Source organism: Vulpes lagopus, chromosome 4 (genome assembly GCF_018345385.1).
Source record: "Vulpes lagopus strain Blue_001 chromosome 4, ASM1834538v1, whole genome shotgun sequence".
Taxonomy (NCBI): Eukaryota; Metazoa; Chordata; class Mammalia; order Carnivora; family Canidae; genus Vulpes; species Vulpes lagopus.
This window is the reverse complement of record NC_054827.1, coordinates 53,248,974-53,270,344: the sequence shown is the minus strand read 5'-3', so window position 1 is coordinate 53,270,344 and position 21,371 is coordinate 53,248,974. Positions and strand designations below refer to the sequence as shown.

General features: G+C 42.1%; 1 gene segment (V, D, J or C); it reads right to left on the bottom strand.

Moving 5' to 3' along the window:
• Window positions 1–4,146: 4,146 nt before the first annotated feature.
• LOC121488748 lies at window positions 4,147–18,709 on the bottom strand. The segment is given in 3 exon segments: window positions 4,147–4,372; window positions 18,219–18,552; window positions 18,652–18,709. Coding segments are annotated over 3 exon segments (609 nt in total).
• Window positions 18,710–21,371: the final 2,662 nt, after the last annotated feature.

The window sequence follows — 21,371 nt, the reverse complement described above, 5'->3', positions numbered from 1 at the left end:
AATGAGCCTCTCTTGTCAGGACCCAAAGCACCCTATACATGGATACCAGGGCAGAGGGGAATTATAGCTATTGGTACTTCAGGGGTTCAAAAATAATAACCCCTATTTCTAATATTGAAAACATTTGAGGGAGAAAGATTGAAGTCAGAGAAACTAAAAGCCAAATGGCAGCTTTGGTGCTGGTAAAGGTGTTGCTGAAAGGTGCAGCTCCGTGGGCTCACTAGCATTCCTCTGAACTGAATGGCCAACCCCTCTGACTTCCCTACTGAGTAGAGTCTGCCTACTAATTTTATTGTAATTTTGAGGCAGGAGAACAGAAAGTGTCTTCCCCACAGGCAGACAAAGACAAAGCTATGGACTGGAGGGTGGAATCTGAGCTGTAATAATGACTGGAACTGAATTTTTAAATTTCATGTTTGCATCCTGATCCAAGTCATTAATCTTTCTAATACAGTCTTGATGTTATCTCTGTGATCCTCCCTAGCAAGAGATGTAAGATTAACAACATCTGGGTCTTCTAAGACAAGCACTATTAAACAAACATTATATATCTTCAATTTCTTCTGCTGAGTAATCCCATCTACAAGATATTCTCATTGTCTGCTTCCCCTATAATATGCCCCATTTTTCCTAAGCTGTTCCTAAGATTCATAATTGTATAAATATATTTATATATTGGAGCTGTTATAGGCACACTCCTTTACAGCACAGGCTATAGCTGACACTCAGAATAATTTAAGTATTTTCCATGGATCTTTCCAGGCATTCCCTTGTCAAAACTGTTCAGATCGTATGTAGCCATTCTTACAGGTGTGGTTCTGAAGGCTATTCTCATCTTTTGGGGCAGTGTTCCAAAAGGAATGAGTCCTCTGAGATCCTGCACGATTTCCTCTATTAGGCTTCTTTGGATCCAGTTATCGGAACTGCCTTAGTACCAAGAAAACATCTCTCTTCTCTAATAACTCCTTTGGGAGCAGCTGAAACCAAATGCCCTTCCTTTTCCCTTTCAACCTGTCTTTCCTGGCCCTCAGGATCCCCTTGTCCTCTCACATGAGAATACAAAATCTCCTAAGATTTTAGCACTTCTTCCAAGGAAATCTCTTTCTTCCTCCAGTTGAGTCAATCTGTATTTTTGATTTTGTAAGTGGTTAAAAAGAATCTGGTCCCAAATTTCTTGTATTTGAATCCCCTTTCCATCATGTCTCAGCTGTATGATTTTGGAAAATTACATACATTTCTTATTCAATTTCCTTGTCTGTAGCATGGACTACTAGTTGGATAGCTTTGGCTTGTAGCAGAATGCTGAACATATAGCTTACTATAACCTATAAGAACTTTCTACTGTAAATAGTCTTTGTTCCTATCCTGATGGCAAAGAGGAAGGACACATGTAATGTTCCATCCATGCTCTTAGCACCTGAAACTCACTGTGACATTTTGTTTCAGCCACAAGAGCTCTTTTATTTGTCCTCTAAGCTTTTGCAATAATTACGTTGATTGATTTTGGGTCTTCGTGTATACATGATCTAACTTCTTTCTCCCTGAGAGTCTTCCTAATTACTTTTTCTTCAAGGGACAGGGTCTGGCCAGTTCATGCTTGCTATCACATACAATAAATTATTTCGTTCAGGGAGTTCACCCATACTGATAGGTCACACTCTCTGGCTTTCAAGAAGAGTCTTGGAAATATAAATTCTCCCATGACAAGCCACGTAATTAGACTATTTCAATAGGTATGTTCTTGCTGTCTGAAAGACTTGGTATTAGACTTGACCTTGTATTTTTAATCTCTTAACAGTAAATGGAAAGTTTTTCAGCAACCAGGATCTCAGAAAATATCTGGACAAGAGTAGCTACCATTTTATAGCTTTCTGTATAATGGAGAGCCCAAGCCTGCAGCTGTGTCATCCAAAATATATATTCTGGCCTTGAATTGAGGAGTAGAGATGGGAAGAAGTCTATTACTAAACCTAAATAAATCTGTTAGATGTTATAAATGAATAATTCAAATAATCTGCATGGCAGATTAAAGTGACTTATCCTTTCTACATGTGAAGCCAAGTAGATCTCTATATTACATTTTTGGGAAAGAACTGTTGTTGAATTTATAATTACATGTGCAAGAATTTCCAAGGATAGGTGAATTGGTCTCAGTGAAAGCCAATGATCACAGTTGGGTATGACTCAGAGACACTAGAAACAGTTCATAAGATTTGAAATACAAGCAGGAACTGCAGAGATCATGATTTGTTCAACTCTTAATGAGGCATAACTCTGATCACTGACATTGAACACAGTGTAACATTTGGCCACTTAGTTTTAGACTATTTAAATAGAGATAAATTATGGCAAATAAAGTTAAGTTTCTCTTTACCACCCTCTTTGGTTCTTTCTTTCCCTCTGTGATATAGCCATTATTTTGGGATCAATGAATCTCTCTTTTGATTTTATACTTTTTTTTTTTTTTGCATATAGGTTTTATTCAAAACCACAGTCAAAATACACGGCTGTAGGTACTGAAAGATTTTATGTATTTTTCATGGATTAATTGATCTCTAAAAAAAAAAAAAAAAAAAAAAAAGCCAAGAAAGAGTAGGCACTTCTAATGATGATTCCTGCTTAAAGATGAGAAAATTGAAATGATGAGAGATGAAGTAATTGTGCCCCCAGTGACATACTTAATAAATGTATAAACTGTCTGTGTGATGACTAAGTCACCGAGCCTGATGATAGGATGCATGGTGGGGAGAAGTGAATGGCAAGGAAGAAGTAAGTGCAACTCTGAAGGGTCATATTTTGACTCCATATGTGTCAAGGAGCCAGGTTTTAGAGCAGGTGACGGAAATGGTCTGGAAGCAGCAAGAAAGAGCCAGAAGGTCAAAGAACACACTGAAATCAGACATGAAAGCAGATTCTGTCTCAGTGTAAACATGATAGAAACTGAATTCAATCTTTCACTGTTTCCATCTTGAAAGTGAGGACCCCAGAATGGCCAAAGGTAGGATGATGACAAGTGGAATTTGGAGGTATGGCACAACTCATTTAACGTGAATTTCCTTGGGCAGTCAGCATGGAGGTGTCTCTGCGCCAGTTGCCAGAGATGCCCTAATAAGGACTGAGAAGGGATCAGTATATAAGTTTGTAGAAGAGAGTCATTATAAACATTCAGAATGGATTACAGAATGGAAAGGAAGTTCCTAGCATAAATCGAAAATTTATGAAAAATAGGAAAATATAGGTTCAGGACATATGATCAAGAGGAAAGAGGGCAAAATAAGTGTGTCTAGGTCTGCACACTTCTAGATATTCAGTGTGTAGTCTGTATTTATTGTTCAAGAGCAGGCAACTGAGGTGGCCCCATCAGCACTCCGGCTGGCACTCAGCTGTCTACCCTCAGTGAGACCAGGGCTCTCCTTGGGCAGGACAGAGACTAATAATAAACCCCAAGATTCCAGGAGCAGGAGCTTGTATTAAACTGCCTGCTTCAGGGATGCCTGGGTGGCTCGGTGGTTGAGCCAGGGCATGATCCCGGGGTACTGGGATCGACTCCCGCATCGGGTTCCCCTGGGGGGCCTGATTCTCCCTCTGCCTGTGTCTCTGCCTCTCTCTGTGTGTCTCTCATGAATAAATAAACACAATATTTAAAAATTAAACTGTCTGCTTCATCCGAATTTGAGATGCTTTTTGGACGTAATGAAAAGGCCCCACATAAATGTTACGTTATATTAATATTAGAAAAGAATGTCCACCATCACAGTGAAGAGGCTTCTGTTACATTCAGGAAAATTTGTGGTGGGCAGGGAAATTCTGTTAACACCTAGTGTTGGAAGAGGATGAAGAGTTCTGAAGACACCCGTTATCAGGAGAGCGTACCATTCAGATGGGGATGGCAAATGCAGGAAGGCAAGAAGATCTACAGGGTAGATCAATAAAGTTTCTCTACATGTGTGGTGAGTTCTGAGCTCACAACTTGTCAAGAATCCCTGAAACCCATTTCCTATGTCATTTCCTACATAAGATTTTCTATGTTGGGACCTTAGCATTTTCTGTCCTGTCAGACCCCCAGAGCCACTCATTTCTCTTGGTGAAGTAGCAGGAAAGACCTTTACTCAGGACAGTTGGGGGCTGGAGGGAGAAGGGGAAGCTTCAGGGTTTCTGCACAGGGAAAGGGTTGTTCTGCAGTGCTGTGTCTACACTGCTGGCACATAGGTACGTGGCTGAGTCCCTGGGTTCTGTTGGCTGGATCTCCAGGATGGAGAATGAATCATCAGGCATCTCTGCTGAGAACCGTTCCTTGGGCATCCCCGAGTCATCCATAAGAGCTTTATTGCTGAAGTAAATCAGCAGCTTTGGTTCCTGCCCTGAGGTCTGTCTGTACCAGAAAAGGGTATGATGGCCAGAAGTAGGCTCTCATCTCAGAGTTACTTCTTGTCCCATCATTGTCACCTTGCTCCTGGGTGTCTGGATGACTCCAGTATTTATGGACACTGTGGAGGGGGACAGAATTTGAGGACAGAATTAAAAAAATATTGGAGTCACAACAGGGAAACCCAGAATGAGAATGCTAAATATTCCGGGGACTCATCTACCCCTAGGAGACAAAAGACTCCTAGAAGACAGAGGGCTGGGGTGCCCATGGTAGATATAGAGCAGCTGAGACCAGGGCCCTTGTGAGCATGAGCAGAGGTGTGAGTTTGGAGACAATTTATCTCCATTAGATGTATTCTCAGTGACATCACCAAATGGGCAACCACCCCCAACTCAAGAGCTCCCTTCAGAAGAGGCTGCATCTCTGAGACATGAATCAGGCACAACTGAACCCAATTACAGTTGACCCGAGTTACATATTTATACATCCAGAGTTTCCTCTCAAGTTTATTTTGATATTATCAATCCATAATGCTTTCTCTATACAATCTCTTATCCAGAGTCTGCTAACTGTTCCACGTAAACCTAAACTCCAAGTATTTAGAGATAACTTCATTGTCTCCCTTCAAGCCAGCTTCTTTGCAAGTTCTGGTACTCCCCACAGTGGTGACTACAAGCTCCTGGTCATTGACACATGCTCAAAACCATGCATTCGTTAGGAATTGGGCTCTGAGCTCTCCAGGAAAAACAAGAATACCAACTGTATTGTTAGGGCTCCAGGGGCTGAGCTTATGCCCTGAGAACTGATTCAGCTTGAAAGCTCTTACTTGCAGTGAAAAACCTTTCTGAGGTTATTTATCTGTGAGTTCTAGTAAATCCTCAAAGCCCGTAGGATAAAAATCTCCCACATTTCTCTATCTCCACCATGAAATAAGTGGGGGATTTTTTTTAAAAGATTATTTATTTATTTATTCATGAGAGACACAGAGAGAGAGGCAGAGAGACAAGGCAGAGGGAGAAGTAGGCTCCATGCAGGGAGCCTGATGTGGGACTTGATCCTGGGACCCCGGGACTACACTCTGAGCTGAAGGCAGACACTCAACCACCAAGCCAACCAGGCATCCCCAGTGGGGGATTTTTTTGTTCTTAAAGACTCGCAAATAAAATTCTCTAGAGTTGATTTAAATATTATTCTTACTCCTAGAAAAACTCATTGTTTTTAAATCAATAGCCCTGAGCCTTTCTTTCTAAAATTAGGGGTCTGATGTCACAAACCCACTTCCACTCATGGTAGGGGTTATGGAGAACAGAGAGAAGCCTGTATTTTGGGTTGGTCAATTAAGTTGTTATTCAAGAAGAAGGACCAGTTCAAGTCCATATTTTGTTATTATCATAGAGACATACTGCTGAGTCCTCTGAACCTAAGAACCAAATGCTAATTTTATTTTTTAAGACTTTATTTATTTATTTCAGAGAGAGAAAGAGAGAGCATGAGCAGGAGGAGGGGTAGAGGGAGAAGCAGGGAGCCCCTACTCGGGGCTCCATCCCAGGACCTTGCGATGATAGCCTGAGCCAAAGGCAGATGCTTAACTGACTGAGCCACCCAGGCACCTTGACACATGGTAATTTTAAAGAGCAGATACTTTACAGACTGAATTATGTTACCTGAAATACCTGTTTCCTTGTGGGGTCTTTTGGTTTCTACTGGATCCAGAGTGTAAAACTCTGGCCCTTATTCTGTTTTCAGAACGATCATTGTTTATTCCCTCCTTGTTACCATGTACTTAGGTGTGCTAGACAGAATGATGGCTCCCCAAATATGTTCATTTCTCATCCCTGGAAATGCATGTATTATATTACATAACAAGGGGGAATGAAAGTTCCAAATGCAATTAAGGCTGTGGATCAGCTTACCTTAATATAGGGAGTGTATACTGAAATTTTCAGGTGGGCCCAATATAATCCCAAGGGTCCTAACTTGTGGAAGAAGGAAGGAAGAAGAATCAGAGTCAGAGTGATACAGCAGAACAGGCTCGACCAGTCATTGCTTGCTTGGAAGATGGAAGGAGGCTATGAGCCAAGGAATGGTGGTGGCCTAGAGGCTGAAAAAGGCAAGAAAACGGAGTGTCACTATAGCCTCTAGAACCTTGCTGACACCTTGATTTTTAACCCAGTTAGATCCATTTTGGGCTTCTGACTTTCAAAACCATGAGATAACAAATCTGTATTCTTTTAAGCCACAAAACATGTGGTAATTTGTCAGAGCAGCAATAGGAACTGAATATATTACGGTATCCATGGGACTCGGGCAGAAGAGGCAGTAGCTGGACTCAAGAGAAGGTGGCAGTGGGGAGACTGATACACAATCACATAGAAAGAACTTGAAGTCAGGCCAAGGGAACTCCAGGCAAAACCTTCTTATCTCTTATCCCCAGCCATCATCTGCTTCCTGGGGGTACATGGGAGTCTGGAGCAAATGGCAACATGAAAAAAGTACATTGCGGCATCTTCTTGGTAAGAAAAAAAAAAAAAAGATGGTGGGGAGAAATTCTGTTGTTCTGGTCCCCCCAGTCCCTGCTTGGAAAGTGGATTTGCCTCTGGTGTCCCTATGATTGCCAGCTCCGTGGGGCCAGGGTGCCTCTGATGTGGTCCAGGGTAGCATCTGCAAGTCTCTCCGCTTGACCCTCTGTAGAACCACAGAGCAGATGGGCTGGCAGGGGACTGGTTTGGGTCAGACTTGCTAAGACTTCTCTGACACTCAGCTTTTCCCAGCCCAGAACGTGCAAGCCTCACCATCCCCAGCTCCGTGAGCCCTCACACCTCAGCCAACCACTGCAAGCATACCTGCCATTCAGAGTTCGATTCAGAGCAAAAGCATCTCCACAAAGCAGAGGAAGAAGTCTTGGTCCTTAATTCTTTCCTTCTCAGCCAACATTCAAGGCATCTGCAGCTCCCTGAATCTAAACCCAGTGTCATGGTCTAACCCTCAAGCCCTCCTTCCAGGGAGCTTGTTCAGCCCCTCTGGACTCTAGATGACAGCCAAGCCATAGCGCTCCCTCGTGGTCAATGGGAAGAAACAGCGTCTATGTGCTCTGGTCAGGACGTTAATGGGAGTTGTGCTTTGTTTTATTGAGTACAAGGGGGTACAGGTTTGTGATTTGTTAGTATTAGAAGGTCAACAACTAATGTTGTCTTACTGTGGCCTAAGATGGAACGGAGAGGTAGACGTTGGAGCCAGGCCATAGGACATGATAATGTCCTTTTTGATATTGGTAAATAATGGGGCTTAGATGTGAAACCCAATGGGCTGGCTGACACTATACTGAGTCAGAACTTAACTCATTTTCTCTCTCCTCAAAACTGCAGTCCACCTCACATGAAAAGGAAAGTTCTCCCCTAATCGTACTGCATGTTGAGAAAACACCAAGGGATCAATCTCTCCTCTAGGTACCTGGAGGAAGGCACGAAGATGAAAAGAGATTAAAGAAAGGTGGAGAAATTAAATGAGAAATTTCCCTTCCCATAGAGAAAATTACGTAAGGAATAGGAAGGTTGAAATAGGAGTATTACCCTAGGGAAGTCTCCCAAAATGGGGAATGTGGAATAAATGTCGTCCCAGGAGGCTGGGTTTACATGGGGAAGACGGAGCCACTTGTCAGTGATTCTCTCCATTCCAACGACTGCTCCTTGGGTGCACTCACGAAAAACAGCTCAAATGTGTCACGACAGTACAGCAATTAAATGAATTCCAAGTCCATTCTGTGCTCTCTGGTCAAGTATAAATATTCCTTCCATATTTTATTTCCCATCCTGTCATATGGTACAATGCATGCCAGAAGGTATGAGATCAAAGTAAAAAAGAACATAAAAATACTCCAGTAATACTCCAATAATAAATATTCCGATAATAAAATGACAACAAATGTTTCCATTTGATTATAAATATCCTTTACATTCAAAAAAAATTCTCCAGTTGAAATTAAAGTTTAAGTATAATATCTCTATGCCATTTAAGTTAAATACAAAAAAAAATTATAGACTAAGAATCTACCATTAATAAATTTTGATTTAAAATTCCAAATAGGGTGGCTTGGGTGGCTCAGTCAGTTAAGTGTCTGTCTTTGGCTCAGGTCATGACCTCAAGGTCCTGGGATGGAGCCGCATGTCGGGTTCCCTGCTCAATGGAGAGCCTGCTTCTTTCTCTGCTCCCACCCCCACTCATACTCTCTTTTTCAAATAACTAAATAAAAATCTTTGAAAAAAAAATTCCAACTAAAATTCCTTGACCTCAATCCCTGTAATTACAAATAAGAGGACTCAAATCAATCTTTCTGTTGTTATCCAAATAGTTGAGTACGATAACAACATCAACAACCTCAGTTCATTAATGTCCCAAAAATGTGGTGTAAGACATAAGGCTGGAATCTCAGAGAAGGTGAGTAGTTGGAGAGGAGAGCGTAACAGTCTCTTTGCCTTTGAGGGCATTTGTCTACTGTAACTCAGGACTCATGAGGCTGACTCACCGACCAGGGGGACAAAAATCAAAGTCCAGAATGTACCAAATGTGGAACATGAACAGACTCAATATGAAGATGAGCTAGAGATAAATGTGTTCTCTAAGTGATCTAGGCCACCACAAGCCTTGAATCCTGATGCAGGTAGCCCCAGGTTGTTTATGCCCCCATACACTTGGCAGAAGCAAAATGAAATTCTCTCTGGAGGAAGAACCATCCATCCTAGACAAAAATTTATTTCTACAAACCTAGTGTCAGGCACAAAGCCAAAGATAATCAGATTCATAGGGAAAAATGCAAACGCCACAAAAATACAAACACCATGACTGGGAAGCAGCAGAAAAAGAAAATCGACAAAAATAGCCCCACAAAGATGTCAGATGTGAAAATTTTCAGACAGACTCTGAAACAACTCTATTTCCTATCTATGAAGAGACAAAAGACAATCTTGGAAAATGTTGTTAGGGTAATAGTAACTATAAAGTATAGCAAACGAACAAAGAAAAAGATAAACAAACAAACAAAAAAAACAGATCCTTAAATACAGAGAAAAAACCAATGGTCATCAGAGTGGAGGTGGGTGAGGGGACGGGGGAAGAGGTGATGGGGATCAAGAGCATACTTATGGTGATGAGCACTGAGTAATGTATAGAATTCTTGAATCACTCACTATATTATATACCGGAAAGTAATATGACCCTGTATGTTAATTTTACTGGAGATCTATACCCATATCTATATAACAAAAGATTAGAAAAGATATCTGTATCTATATAGATATTTTGGCACAGAGATGGTGGAGAGTTGGATTCATCAATGACTGAGATGTCATCCAATAAACTGGATGAAGATACGGGCAGAGCAGTTGAGGAGCTATGCAATAGATAAGTGGACATAAATTCTGACTTGCTTCTTGGTTGGATAAAGAAGGAAGTAAAGCCACAGGGGCTGAAAGGCAGTGACAGTGTTTTCAGGCAAATCTCAGCAAGCTGCTAACAAATAGTTCAGAAGGATAGTCACTCTTATCTCACGGAATCCAGCAGAATTTATAGTGGAGGATACGGATCCCAACACAAAGGGTGTTAATCGGAGAGTTAATTGGAGGGCGTAAGTGGATTGGGGGCAACTGATTGTTCCAGAAGTTCTTACTAAGGAATATTTAATGCAAGAGGGAGCTATTTTGCTCTACTAAGGCAGCCAGCTGGAGATGCCCTCGAAGTCTCTGAGCTGGCTACAATGCTGAACTGTGTTGGTTACTTTGAAGAGTTAGACCACTCTGGAGAAAGAATTCATTTTGTTTTGTTTTGTTTAAAATTTTATTTATTTATTTGAGAGGGAGAAGGGTGAGGGGGAGAGAGTGCATGTGTAGAGCAGGGGGAGGGGCAAAGGGAAAAGGAGCAGCAGGCTCCCGGCTGAGCAGGGAGCCCAACATGGGACTCAATCCCAGGACCTTGAGATCATGACCTGAGCCCAAGGCAGATGCTGAACCACCCAGGTGCCCCAGAAAGAATTCATTTTGAGCTAAGATTTGGGACTGGATGCCAGCCCCCATTTGTGTGTATTCCTTTGAAGTCGGAAAAGGACTGAATAAAACAGCAGAAATGATCACCAGCATCATCATTAACAACATCAGGAGAAGGAGGGGGGGAAATGTTCCCCAAGCACATACTGTGTGGAGACATTGATGCAGAAAACTTCCTCCAGCAGAGGAGAAGCTGGAGAGCAATTCAAATCATTTAGATGGTGATAAGAACCACAGAGGGATAGTCTGCTGTGAGCTGCTCTTGAAGAACTGCCATCTGTATTATTAAAGTTTATTGTAGATGTTTTGTGATCACATATTTTTATAGGGGAACAGCCATCACTGACCCCTGGGGCCTGAGTGTGTGACTAGTCTCTTCTGGTTTGGGATCCTTGAGTTATCACCAAGAAGTGCTTCTAAACACTGAGTCATAATTATTTTCCAACAACATTTTCAAGAAATACGCCATGTCTTCCCTTTATATGAATCATAGCTTATCTCTGCAGACGCACTTCTATCCCCTTGTATAATGAGGGAGAAAATAAGGCCTCTGGTTAGAGCTTCTGTGAGCTGAACAGAGAGGAGAATCATGTTTTATGTGAGGAAAGGAAGTGCCTCTGTGACGCGATGGTTAAGTTACTGGCACAGAAGCCCACAACCGAGTCCCCCAGCTCAGCAGGCTGGATCTTGAGAGTAGAGTCTACTCCTTTGGGCCTCTCTGCAGAAAATCAATTCTTAAGCAATTGTGAATCATCTAATGTGGCCTCATTCTCAAACTGAATCGGGAGATCCAGGCCCTGTCCTGGGTCTGTCGATACCAGCAAAGGGTTCTGTGGCCAGAAATAAGATGACACCACAGAGCCATGGCCTGTTCTTTTTATGTGATCCTATATCTGGGAACCTGGGTGATTCCACCTTCTATGAGTTCTGTGGGGAGAAAAGACAGAATTTGAAAATGGAAAAAAGGAAAAAGGAATAATCACTGGAAAGATAAAATGCAGAGATCTGAGTGTTCTAAGGAGCCACCTACCTCCAGAAGACAGAAGGCCACCCAAGCAGAAGAGCCAGGTGCCCATGGCAGGTTCAGGAGAGGGATGGGAGGTTCAGGTTGGAGTCCTTGTGAGCATGTCCCCACCAGGCAGTTCCTGTCATGACGTCGCTGTCTCTGCAAATGCCCACAGACTTAGAAACCAAGGTTATAAACTAAACCGTATCTAGAAGTTTATTTAACATATCTGTAGACTGTGTGTATGTTCATCTCAGTGCCTTCACTCGTTGTGCCAGGGTGCGAGCGATGCAATTGACCACCACGTCTTTGCTTCCCACCATCTTCTGATTCCTCTGGATGTTTCTACTTGGATGTGTCAAAGACAACTCAAATGTGAACTATAAACTAAGGACGTCTCTGTGTTTTCTGTAATCGTCCTTCTCTTTGAACACTTCTCTTTCATCAGGCTCTCCATTCTCCCAGTCACATGAGTTCTGACAAGATGGAGGCCAGGGAAATTGCCACAGCATTATCCTAGAAGCACGTGGAACTAACTGATGCATTCAAAAGTAAAGGGATAAAATGATCCCTGGGTACAGATTTAAGTTGGGAGCTTTTATTCTATCTGAAGATCAAATACTAGCTTTTTCCTTGCTTGCCCCAATCTCCATGGTTGCTTTATGTACCAAGGTCTTCATCATGGGGCTTCCTGTACTTCTAGGACATTAGTTAATATCTTGAATCTTAACTGGAAAGCCTGGAGAACTCTCTTATCCCTGAAAATACCAGGGTGGATACAATAACAATAAATATAAAATAGGACAAGCCTTCTGGAATCTTAAAAAGCTTCTTCTAGTTTAACTTACAATTGAATTCAGTGGTTCACATCTGGCTTTCTTCTTCTTTTTTTTTTTTTTTTTAAATGGGGCAACATTAGGTATAAACACACTTCCTTCGCACGTCTGAGTGGTGGCCTAGGAAGAACTAAAGGATCGGAGAAAGTCCTGCTAGTTGGTATGAAAGAACAAAGGAGAAAACGTGTGTCCAGAGAAGTGAAAACAGTATAGTCATGTGCTCAGATATATCCTGCTGAGTCTCAGAAACTTAGGCCTTACGTATCAGGGTTATCCAGTAAAGACCCAGAGATGAGAATTACCAGAACCACCTGTGTGCCTCATCAATTGTCTCTTGTCTCTCATTGAGTAAAAAAGCAATTGGCCTAACCTAAATTTATGTGGGCACCAATTAATAACTCCAATATGGAAAGTTTCTTCATATCAAGATGTAGCTACTTATTCCAACCTATGACCAAGGGTTAAAAGTACCGAGTGACAACACCATTCAGGTGGATGGAGACTGAGAAGCTGCAGAAGAAACCTATTGCACTGCATACAGCCTGCCTGGAATTGAGGCCTGCCAGTTTCAGGAAAGGCACTCCCCGTGTGTTTCCAGGCCTCACCTGCCTTGTGGGCAGCCCAAATGATGAAATCCATGACCACGAGAAAATCCATGTTAGGGCAGCAGTGGGGCGTCGTGCTACTCAAGGAGGTGGGTGCTGCAGTTCTAGAAAATCTGATCCTTGTTAAGGATATTTGCAGTGTTACTATCAGCCATTTGAGACAAGCCTTGACAAGGTCTAGAATTATCTACCCTCCTTCCCTATATTCCCCTTACATCACCCTGTGCGATGTCTAGGACACACAACTAGAATGGGTTGGATTTTGGGCACAAGGCGTAACTAAAGCTTCTCTGATGCTCTCCCAAAGCAGCTCCTCTCCATTTGCATGGGCCTCTGAGTATACTGGCTGGCTCATGCCTCTTTGCTGTCTATACCGCATGCAGGCTCAGTGATTTGCTATGGTTCAGTGTCCATTGCTGAACAGAAGCCACTTGTACCAATGAAGGAAGAAAAGTCTCTGTTTAATACCTCACATGCCACTGGCCACTCACATCTGCAAACCAGCAAGCTGTTGGATGAAGCCATATTTTTCCTTTCTCAACCTCTCAGCAGCATTAAGCCCCACTTCAAAAGTTTCTGCTTCTCCATCCAACCCTTGGTGTGCCTTCTGATGGCCAAAGGTTCAGGGTCACTGGGCTGAGGCCCTTCATCTGTGGCTCAGGGAGGCTAGTGGAACTTCTACACCACATGCATTAGAATCAAGCTAGTATTGGACAGAGCTCGTGATGGACAGTGCTCATGAAGGATGGTACTCATGGGGGTAAATCCTCTCAGCTCCATCTGATCCTCTTGCCCCCTCCTCATTAGGCAGATGTACGCTGTTCAACCACAACTTGGGGAGACACTTCTTTTCCTCTGTTCAGTCAAGTCAGCTTCCCGCTTTGTGAGTTTTTTACTAATCTTTAGGGAAACGTTCCATCTCTCTTGACGCAGAGAAAATGGTCCTATTTGCTGAAAGACCTCTTGGTATTCACTGCCGGTTAAATTTTGTACTCATCTTCAGAAATACAGAGCTATTTTGTCCTCAAACTATGAACTGTCTTTTCAATTTTAGCCTGCCTCCTGTGGGGAAAATCCACTATAAGGCAAGAAGAGGTCTTTTCATATACACTTGTTTTATGGTAACTATGGGATATCTGAGAAATTAAAAATAAACATATAAATACCACCATCACACTGAAACAATGCCAACATTATGGGATTTTAAGATTTTTCTTTCTACTTTTCACCCATGAGAAAGCTGAAAGAATAGTGAAAAAGAACAGAATAATAAATGCCACATCTGTACACCAATTGCTGACATTTTATAATATTTGCTTTATCTCTTTGTATACATTTTACCTTTAACTTCTGGAACATTTTATCCTTAACAATTCAATTGGTCTTTTCTATAGAAGAGGGCATTCTCCTACATAATCACAAATGCCAGCATTACAATCAAAACAATATTATTATCTAACATATACTTCACTTTCAACTTCCTTCAGCTGTCCTAAACATGTCTTTTATAGATTTTGACTTTTTCTCCGGGAAAGAATCAAAGGTCATGCATTTCACTTGGTTGTCAGGTCTCTTTAGTCACTTTAAAAATAGGCATCTCTGCCATTAATGTATCTCTTTAACGGTTTTCATGATCTTGATTTTTTGAAGAGCCTGGGTCCCCTGACAGGTAAAACAGCTCGCAATCTGAATTCCTACACTACTACAAGTTCAATATCTTGGCAAGTATACGCTATAGGTGATGTGTAGATGATGCTCCTAGGACTTTCCCTGCCCTGGATCTGGAAGAGGCAATTTCTGCCCTGTTCCTTCTACTGAGGAATAACATTTAGAAATCAAATACTCTGCAACAGCTTTGCTCATTGGTACTGAAGCACAACCTGTAAGGAAAATAAAACAATTAGTTGGCTTTTGAATGGTTTCCTAAACCCTTCCATGAATAGAATTAAGAACTACATCATCTTTAAAATCATAAGTTCATACTGATATCTCCAAATCAGAACAGATTTCTTCCTCATCTTTCCTTGTTTTTTTTTTTAATTTTATTTATTTATTCATGAGAGACAGAGAGAGGCAGAGACATAAGCAGAGGGAGAAGCAGGTTCCTCACAGGGAGCCTGTTACGGGACTCAATCCCAAAACCCCCAGGATCATGACCTGAGCCAAAGGCAGATGCGCAATTACTGAGCCACCTAGGCACCCCCTGTTTGTTTATATTATTATTATTATTATTATTATTATTATTATTATCTCCCTTCTCTTAGTAAGAATCCTGGTTCTCTAGAATATCAGGGACATGAGTACATTTACTCATTTGTCTCTTCTACAGTATATTATAAACGTTTCAAAAGTACTACACACACTCAAAACATTATTGGCAACAAATCTCCCACATGAACTTCATTCCTCAATCTCATTACAGTGTAACACTACTAAAATATAAAGACAAAGAGAAACCCTGAAAGGTGACCAGACAAAAAAAGATATTCCTTCCAAAGAAGACTTACAAGTGGCCAATAAGTGCATGAAAAGATGCTTATCACCACTAGCCATTAGGGAAATGCAAATCAAAACCACAGTGAGATTCTACTTCACACTCACTAGGATGATTATATAGGGAGAAAGAGAAGGAGGAGGAGGAGGGAGAGAAAATGAGTGTTGGTGAGGATGTAGGGAAGCTGGAACCTTTATACATTGCAGATGAGAATGTAAGATGGTGCAGCTTCTGAGAAAAACTGGTTGACAGTTCCTCAAAAAGATAAACATAGAATTACCATATGACCCAGCTATTCCACCTCTGGGCATATGCCCCAGGGAATTGAAAACAGGAACTCAAACAAATATTGTAGACCAATGTTCATCACAGATTTATTTGCCACGGCCAAAAGGTGGAAACATCCCAGATGTCCATCAACCGCTGAATGCATGTACAAATGTGATCTATCCACACAATAGGATATTATTTGGTGGTAAAAAGGAATGTTCTGATCCACACTACCACATGGATGAACCTTGAAAGCATTATGCTCAGTTAAAAAACCCAGACACCGAAGGAAGAATATGGTATTTTTATGGGGCAAATTCATGAAGGCAGAAACTGGACTACAGATTACAAGGGCCTAGTAATGGGGAGAGGTGAATGGGGAATTATTGCTGAATGAGTACAGAGTTTCTGTTTGAGGTGATAAAAATGTTTTGGGAATAGATAGTGCTAGCCACTGCACAATATTGCAAATGGACTTAGTGTAGTGTAAGACAGTTTTCACTATTCTATATTTTTTCTTAAATTTAAGGCAGTTATTCTTTTGAAAATTTCCCCATCTGCTAAGTTTGAGATCATAACTTATTTCAGTTTGCAATACTTTGATTCTAAATGAGTTTGAGAATCTATCCCTGTGTAGGGGTAATTCATGCTTGCTCTTCTGTGAATTACCTAGATTACGTATTGCCATTTTTTAGGTTTTCTTTCTCATTAAGTAACGAGAATTCTTTATTCCTTCTAGGTTCCAGTAGACCCAGGTCAGCTATGTACCAGAAAATAGGCTAGATCTTAGAATCTCAGTGGCTTAACCCTATGAAGTTCAATTTCCCATGACTACAGAGCCCAGTGTGGCATGAACAGCTTTCTTTAGCAGTTGTCCCCCAAATTATGATCCACTGAGCCAGGTTGCTCCCCTATTATACTTAGGTAATCTATAACTTGTACTTTCCAAGTTCACCACAGCATGGGCAAGAGAGTTGAAGGTTATCTGTGCAGAAAGCAGCTAACACAGCCTGAGACTGCTGTGCTCAGAAAGGCTGCTTGCAAGATGGGCCATTGGCTGGCATCTGGGCACTTGGCTGGTAAAGTTATCTGTGCCCATCCCAACTTTTCCCAACTAAGAAGGATGATTCACTTTGTCTAGACTGTGAGTGCAAACACATAGTTCATGCTGAACCCCAGATTTCCTTCTGGAAAACTACATTTTTAGTATGTGGTGGGCCGTAGTATGAAGAGCCCAATAAAGACTTGGCTAGTAAGTCCCTAAGGGGTTCCTGTGGTAGAAACACTACCCATGTTGCTGCCTCGTCTTGTTGGGGGGAAGTGTGAGCTCTGTGTGACCCCTCCAAGGAGGAAGAGAGCATCGGGAAGTGTGTCTGTGGATTCCTTCAGACTCCACCTGTGTCTTTCCTCCTTGTGATCTGCAACTGAATATTTACTGTGGCACTAATAACTCTTAGCCTTGGCTACAACTATATGCATCTCCAAACATGGGTGTATACTTGGGGACCCCCAACACAGTGCCACAGGATGTTTTAGAAGTCAAGGCTTGGAACTGACTTAGATAATTTTTATACACATCCCATTGTTCAGAACTCAGCCATAGGTCCCAAATCCTGTAACTGCAAGTAAGGCTGGGAATTGCGGAGGAGCCACGGGGACTTGTTAGAGCAGGAATGGTGTCTGTCACGCTGATTCTTTATCATTTGTTTGCACTTGTCAAATCTTTTCCCAGTCTGTGGTTTACCTTTTCATTTTTATGGTGTGTTTTGATGTAGAAGAGTTTCATGCAACTGAAACATATACTTTTCTTTGTGGTTTATGTTCTTCTGTATCTCTACTTTGAAAAAAAATCCTTCCTCAAATAAATACCTAAAAATATTTTTCTTAATTTCTTCTAGTAAAATTTAAGTTTTACTTTTCACAATTAAAAGTAGACCTGAAATAGATTTTCATATGGGGGATGAAGTAGAGATCCAGAAATAAGAGGGAGGGGCATATGTTTAGTGAAGAAATAGCCTGTAAGAAAAGATTCCAAGGGAGGAAAAGAACATGATACATATAAGGAAATAAGTGAACACGTGTGAGTGTGGCTGAGGCAGAGAGAGCCAGAGGAGACTGTGCAGGGTGATGGTGGAGAGACAGGGGGAGGGCAAACATTATAGGACCTTGTAGGGCTATTGCCTCACAGAAGAAAGGCAGCCAGGAGCAGAGACCATATGAATGAAGGTCTATGAGTTGTAAGTTGAAGGGTAGAAGAGGGTGCAGAAAGGAATAAAGAAGTCACTGAAATCCAGCCGGGAGAGAAGAATGTGGGGGCTTTGAGATTATCAAGGGAATCTTCAGATATCTCAACTAAAGGTGCATTTTTCCTTTCTGCGAGCAGGATGAGAGGCTGGCAAATGAGGGAACTAGTGAGCTGAAGATATTGGGGTGATGCCCAGTCAGGCTGAGACTGGTGTGGAGATGGACGTCAACCCTGAGGGTCACATTGCCCACTGCTGTAAGGCTCCCATGCTGGCAAGAGCTCTGTGACTCCTCTGGAGGCAGGGGCTTCTTGGGGCTAGGCTGGACCTCGTGAGTGCAAGGCAGCTCAGTCTACCTACCCTTTATGTATGAAGAGGAGGCAGCTGTGCAGTGCTGTGGAGTAACTGTCGGCACAGAAGTACACAGATGTCTGGGAGGAGGTAACAGAGTCCAGTAGGAGGGGGAAATCCATCTTGTTTGATCTAGAGACTGCGTACCCATTGGAGAGGTCTCCTTTTTCAGTGCTGTTAATACCATTTGAATAATAGATCAGCCTCGGCCCATGTCCCAGGTCATGTCGATACCAGTACATATAGTCATAGTTGTCTGTCTGGTGACATCTCAGAGTCACCCTCTTTCCTGTCCCCGTGACCTTGTATCTTGGGCTCTGGATAATTCCAGCATCCATGTATCCTGTAATAGAGAGTGACACAGACTAGTGTTGTCATCTCAAGAGGAAGGCTTGTGTTGAGGTGTTGGGAATTGCAGGGAAGGAAGCCCGCCTGTACCCACCTGCCCACAGGAGACAAAGAGCCATGCCAAAGAAGACGCCGGTGGCCATTTCAGGTGATGGGCTGAATGTCATGTGTTCTAGTTTTGTTTGGAGGAAATAGAACTTAGGCTCTCAGGCACTCAGTGACATCACTGTCCTTGACAAATGCTTGAGCTGCAGAGCTAACCTGCCACACCCCTCCCCAGAGGAATGAATCCTTCATCTATACAAAACTGAATGTCTCAGAATGGGGAGAATTTGTTAGTCTGCTTTTTGAAGGAGCCTAAGAGGTGTATTGCTTCTCCTCTACTTTTTAGTAAGGAAACTTGTTCCTCTATGATTTTTGTTTGCATAGTATTAACAATTTTTCATAATATTTCTGTAGACTAAGAAATATTGTTATGATGTTCCTGGTACTTTTGTGACTTCTCTGCTCAAAATTTGCTTTCAAATACCTTTTAGTTTTTCTCTTTGCCTTAACTCCTGATAATTGGATGTCAGCCTACGGTCATTCTTGTTTAAAATAACCATGTCCAGAAAGTTTTCAAAGTCTCGAGGTCAGGGTCATTGGACTTTGAAGAATGATTTTATGTTGTCTCACAATGCATTCAGTTATGGGAGCCCTGCCATCTATGTCCAGGCCTTTATGCTCTCATGAGGAAGATTCTGTCCTTTGTTTCAGATGAGGCCATGGAGCACTGGGCCCCTTTAGTTCCCTGACTCTGCTCTCCGTAAAAAAAGGAGGAAGCTCATTAGCAACATGGATGAGATTTTCATCCATGAGTACGTATGTCTGATGCCTCCAGGGTCACAGGGTAATGTTTTGTCTCCATTCAGAAGGTCTTGCACCCACCAAATGGGTGAATACTGGTTGAATCATACATTTGCTATAGCATAAAACTTACAGTTGGTCAATATCAGTACATACTGTTATTTCCTATGTAGGTCATAAATCAGTGGGAAGCTTCTCTATTTCTGTGGCTGCATTCTACTCTTCATGGGTAATTCCTACAGTCACACAACAGTGAGAAAAGACATGGAATCAGAAATTGGACACAAGGAGTACCACACAGAAAGGTTTGTGGCTGGCCCCTGGCAAACCCAGGAAGGACTTTCCCCTTACACCCAGGACTCAGTCCCAGGAAACTAAGAACCACAGAGCAAAGAAGCCTACTTCCCATGGCTGTGTCAGTACAAGAACAAAGGGGAGGAGGGTTTAGCTAGGACTCACATTCTTTGGGGTAGGGTACACGGGATCCCATAGATCTGAGGATTGTTCTCATAATAAAGTATGATCTACTCAGTGTATCAGTATTCTCACTGATACCTAATTTCTTTAGGGAGATAAGCATTTGCTGGGAATGTTTCTTTTTTAAACTTCTTTTTAAGTTAATTATTGAGTCACAAATTTATCACAAAATTTCCTAAAAACATAGACCTCATCTTGAAGCTTTGTCTGTTTTTGGTTGTTTTGTTGCACTTGTGTTTCCCAAACACGTAGAACACTTCCTACACGTGGTGAACAGTGAAGGGTGGGTTGGCCATAAAGTCAATGAAGAATAACTTCAGGCCTTTCTCATTTGCACAGGACTTTTCCAATACTTAAAAAAAATTTTTTATCTATTACTTTTTTCAAAAAACCCCCTAAAATTATATAAGGATTAGTCTCCATAAAACCCTGGATCTGCTCCGCACATGTCTTCAAAAAGTGTTTGTTGAATTAATGAAGAAAGTCCAGGCAAACTCCACGTTTGTAAACATAACCGTAGTCTGTTCAGTTACAAATAGGTTTGGGGCATTAAGGGAACAGAGAGCCACATGAGTCTGTCGGGAATTCAAAATAAATCAAAATGAACTGGGAAAAGGTTCATTCATATATGTTATTATAAGACCTTGAAAGGATGGATGGTAAAACGAATGAAAGAAAAATGGTGATGTCTTCCAAAGAGAAGCGCCTTCGGATGGTCACTTCATTCCATCACTGTCAGAGAGCAGGGAGGATGAAACAGAGAAGGAGAAAACCAGGATAAAGGAGCAATATTGAGGACGTGCTGGGGCAACAGGAGAGGGTTCCACTGGGATCTTCTGAGAAGCCCATGAAATGCCTCCTTGAATGGTCCCCCTGAATGCAGACACTGGAGGTTTCGTGTCTTGGCCCCTGTTCCTCCGAGAGCACTAGCACCCCTGCAGCTCTGGCCATAGGGCTCCTATGATGTCACAGATGGCCCTGGGGCAGAAAGCCCAGGGATGTGGGCCTGCATATGAGGGGTGCTGTCAACATGAGGTGAACGGCGGTGGACTTGCATGAACATTACTGGCCACAGCAGTGGAGGCTGAAATCAGAGGTGGGACAGAAGACACTTTCTAGAAACTCTGTCATGATGGACTCTCATGAATGAAACTGTCCTGTCTTTTATCAGATCTTTTGTGTGATCACCAATTGCACCCAAGCCACACTGTTCTGGAAGCACCCACTTTCTTGCATATCAGACTTAATATCAAACAGAAAGTGCTGCCATAGGCCTCATTTTCACCTTCCCTTAAGAGGCAACTCTTTGCAATTAACTTCACATAATGAATTAGCAGATGACTGTAATTACACTTCAGATGACTTTGTGTCGGGAATGTAGGCGAGTCGGGCAAAAGTAATCCATGCCTGCCTTTGATCCCAGAATTGCACCCAGTAAATAATTGTGCTAGACCAGAGACTTATCAAAGTTAACAGGGGAACTAAGACTTC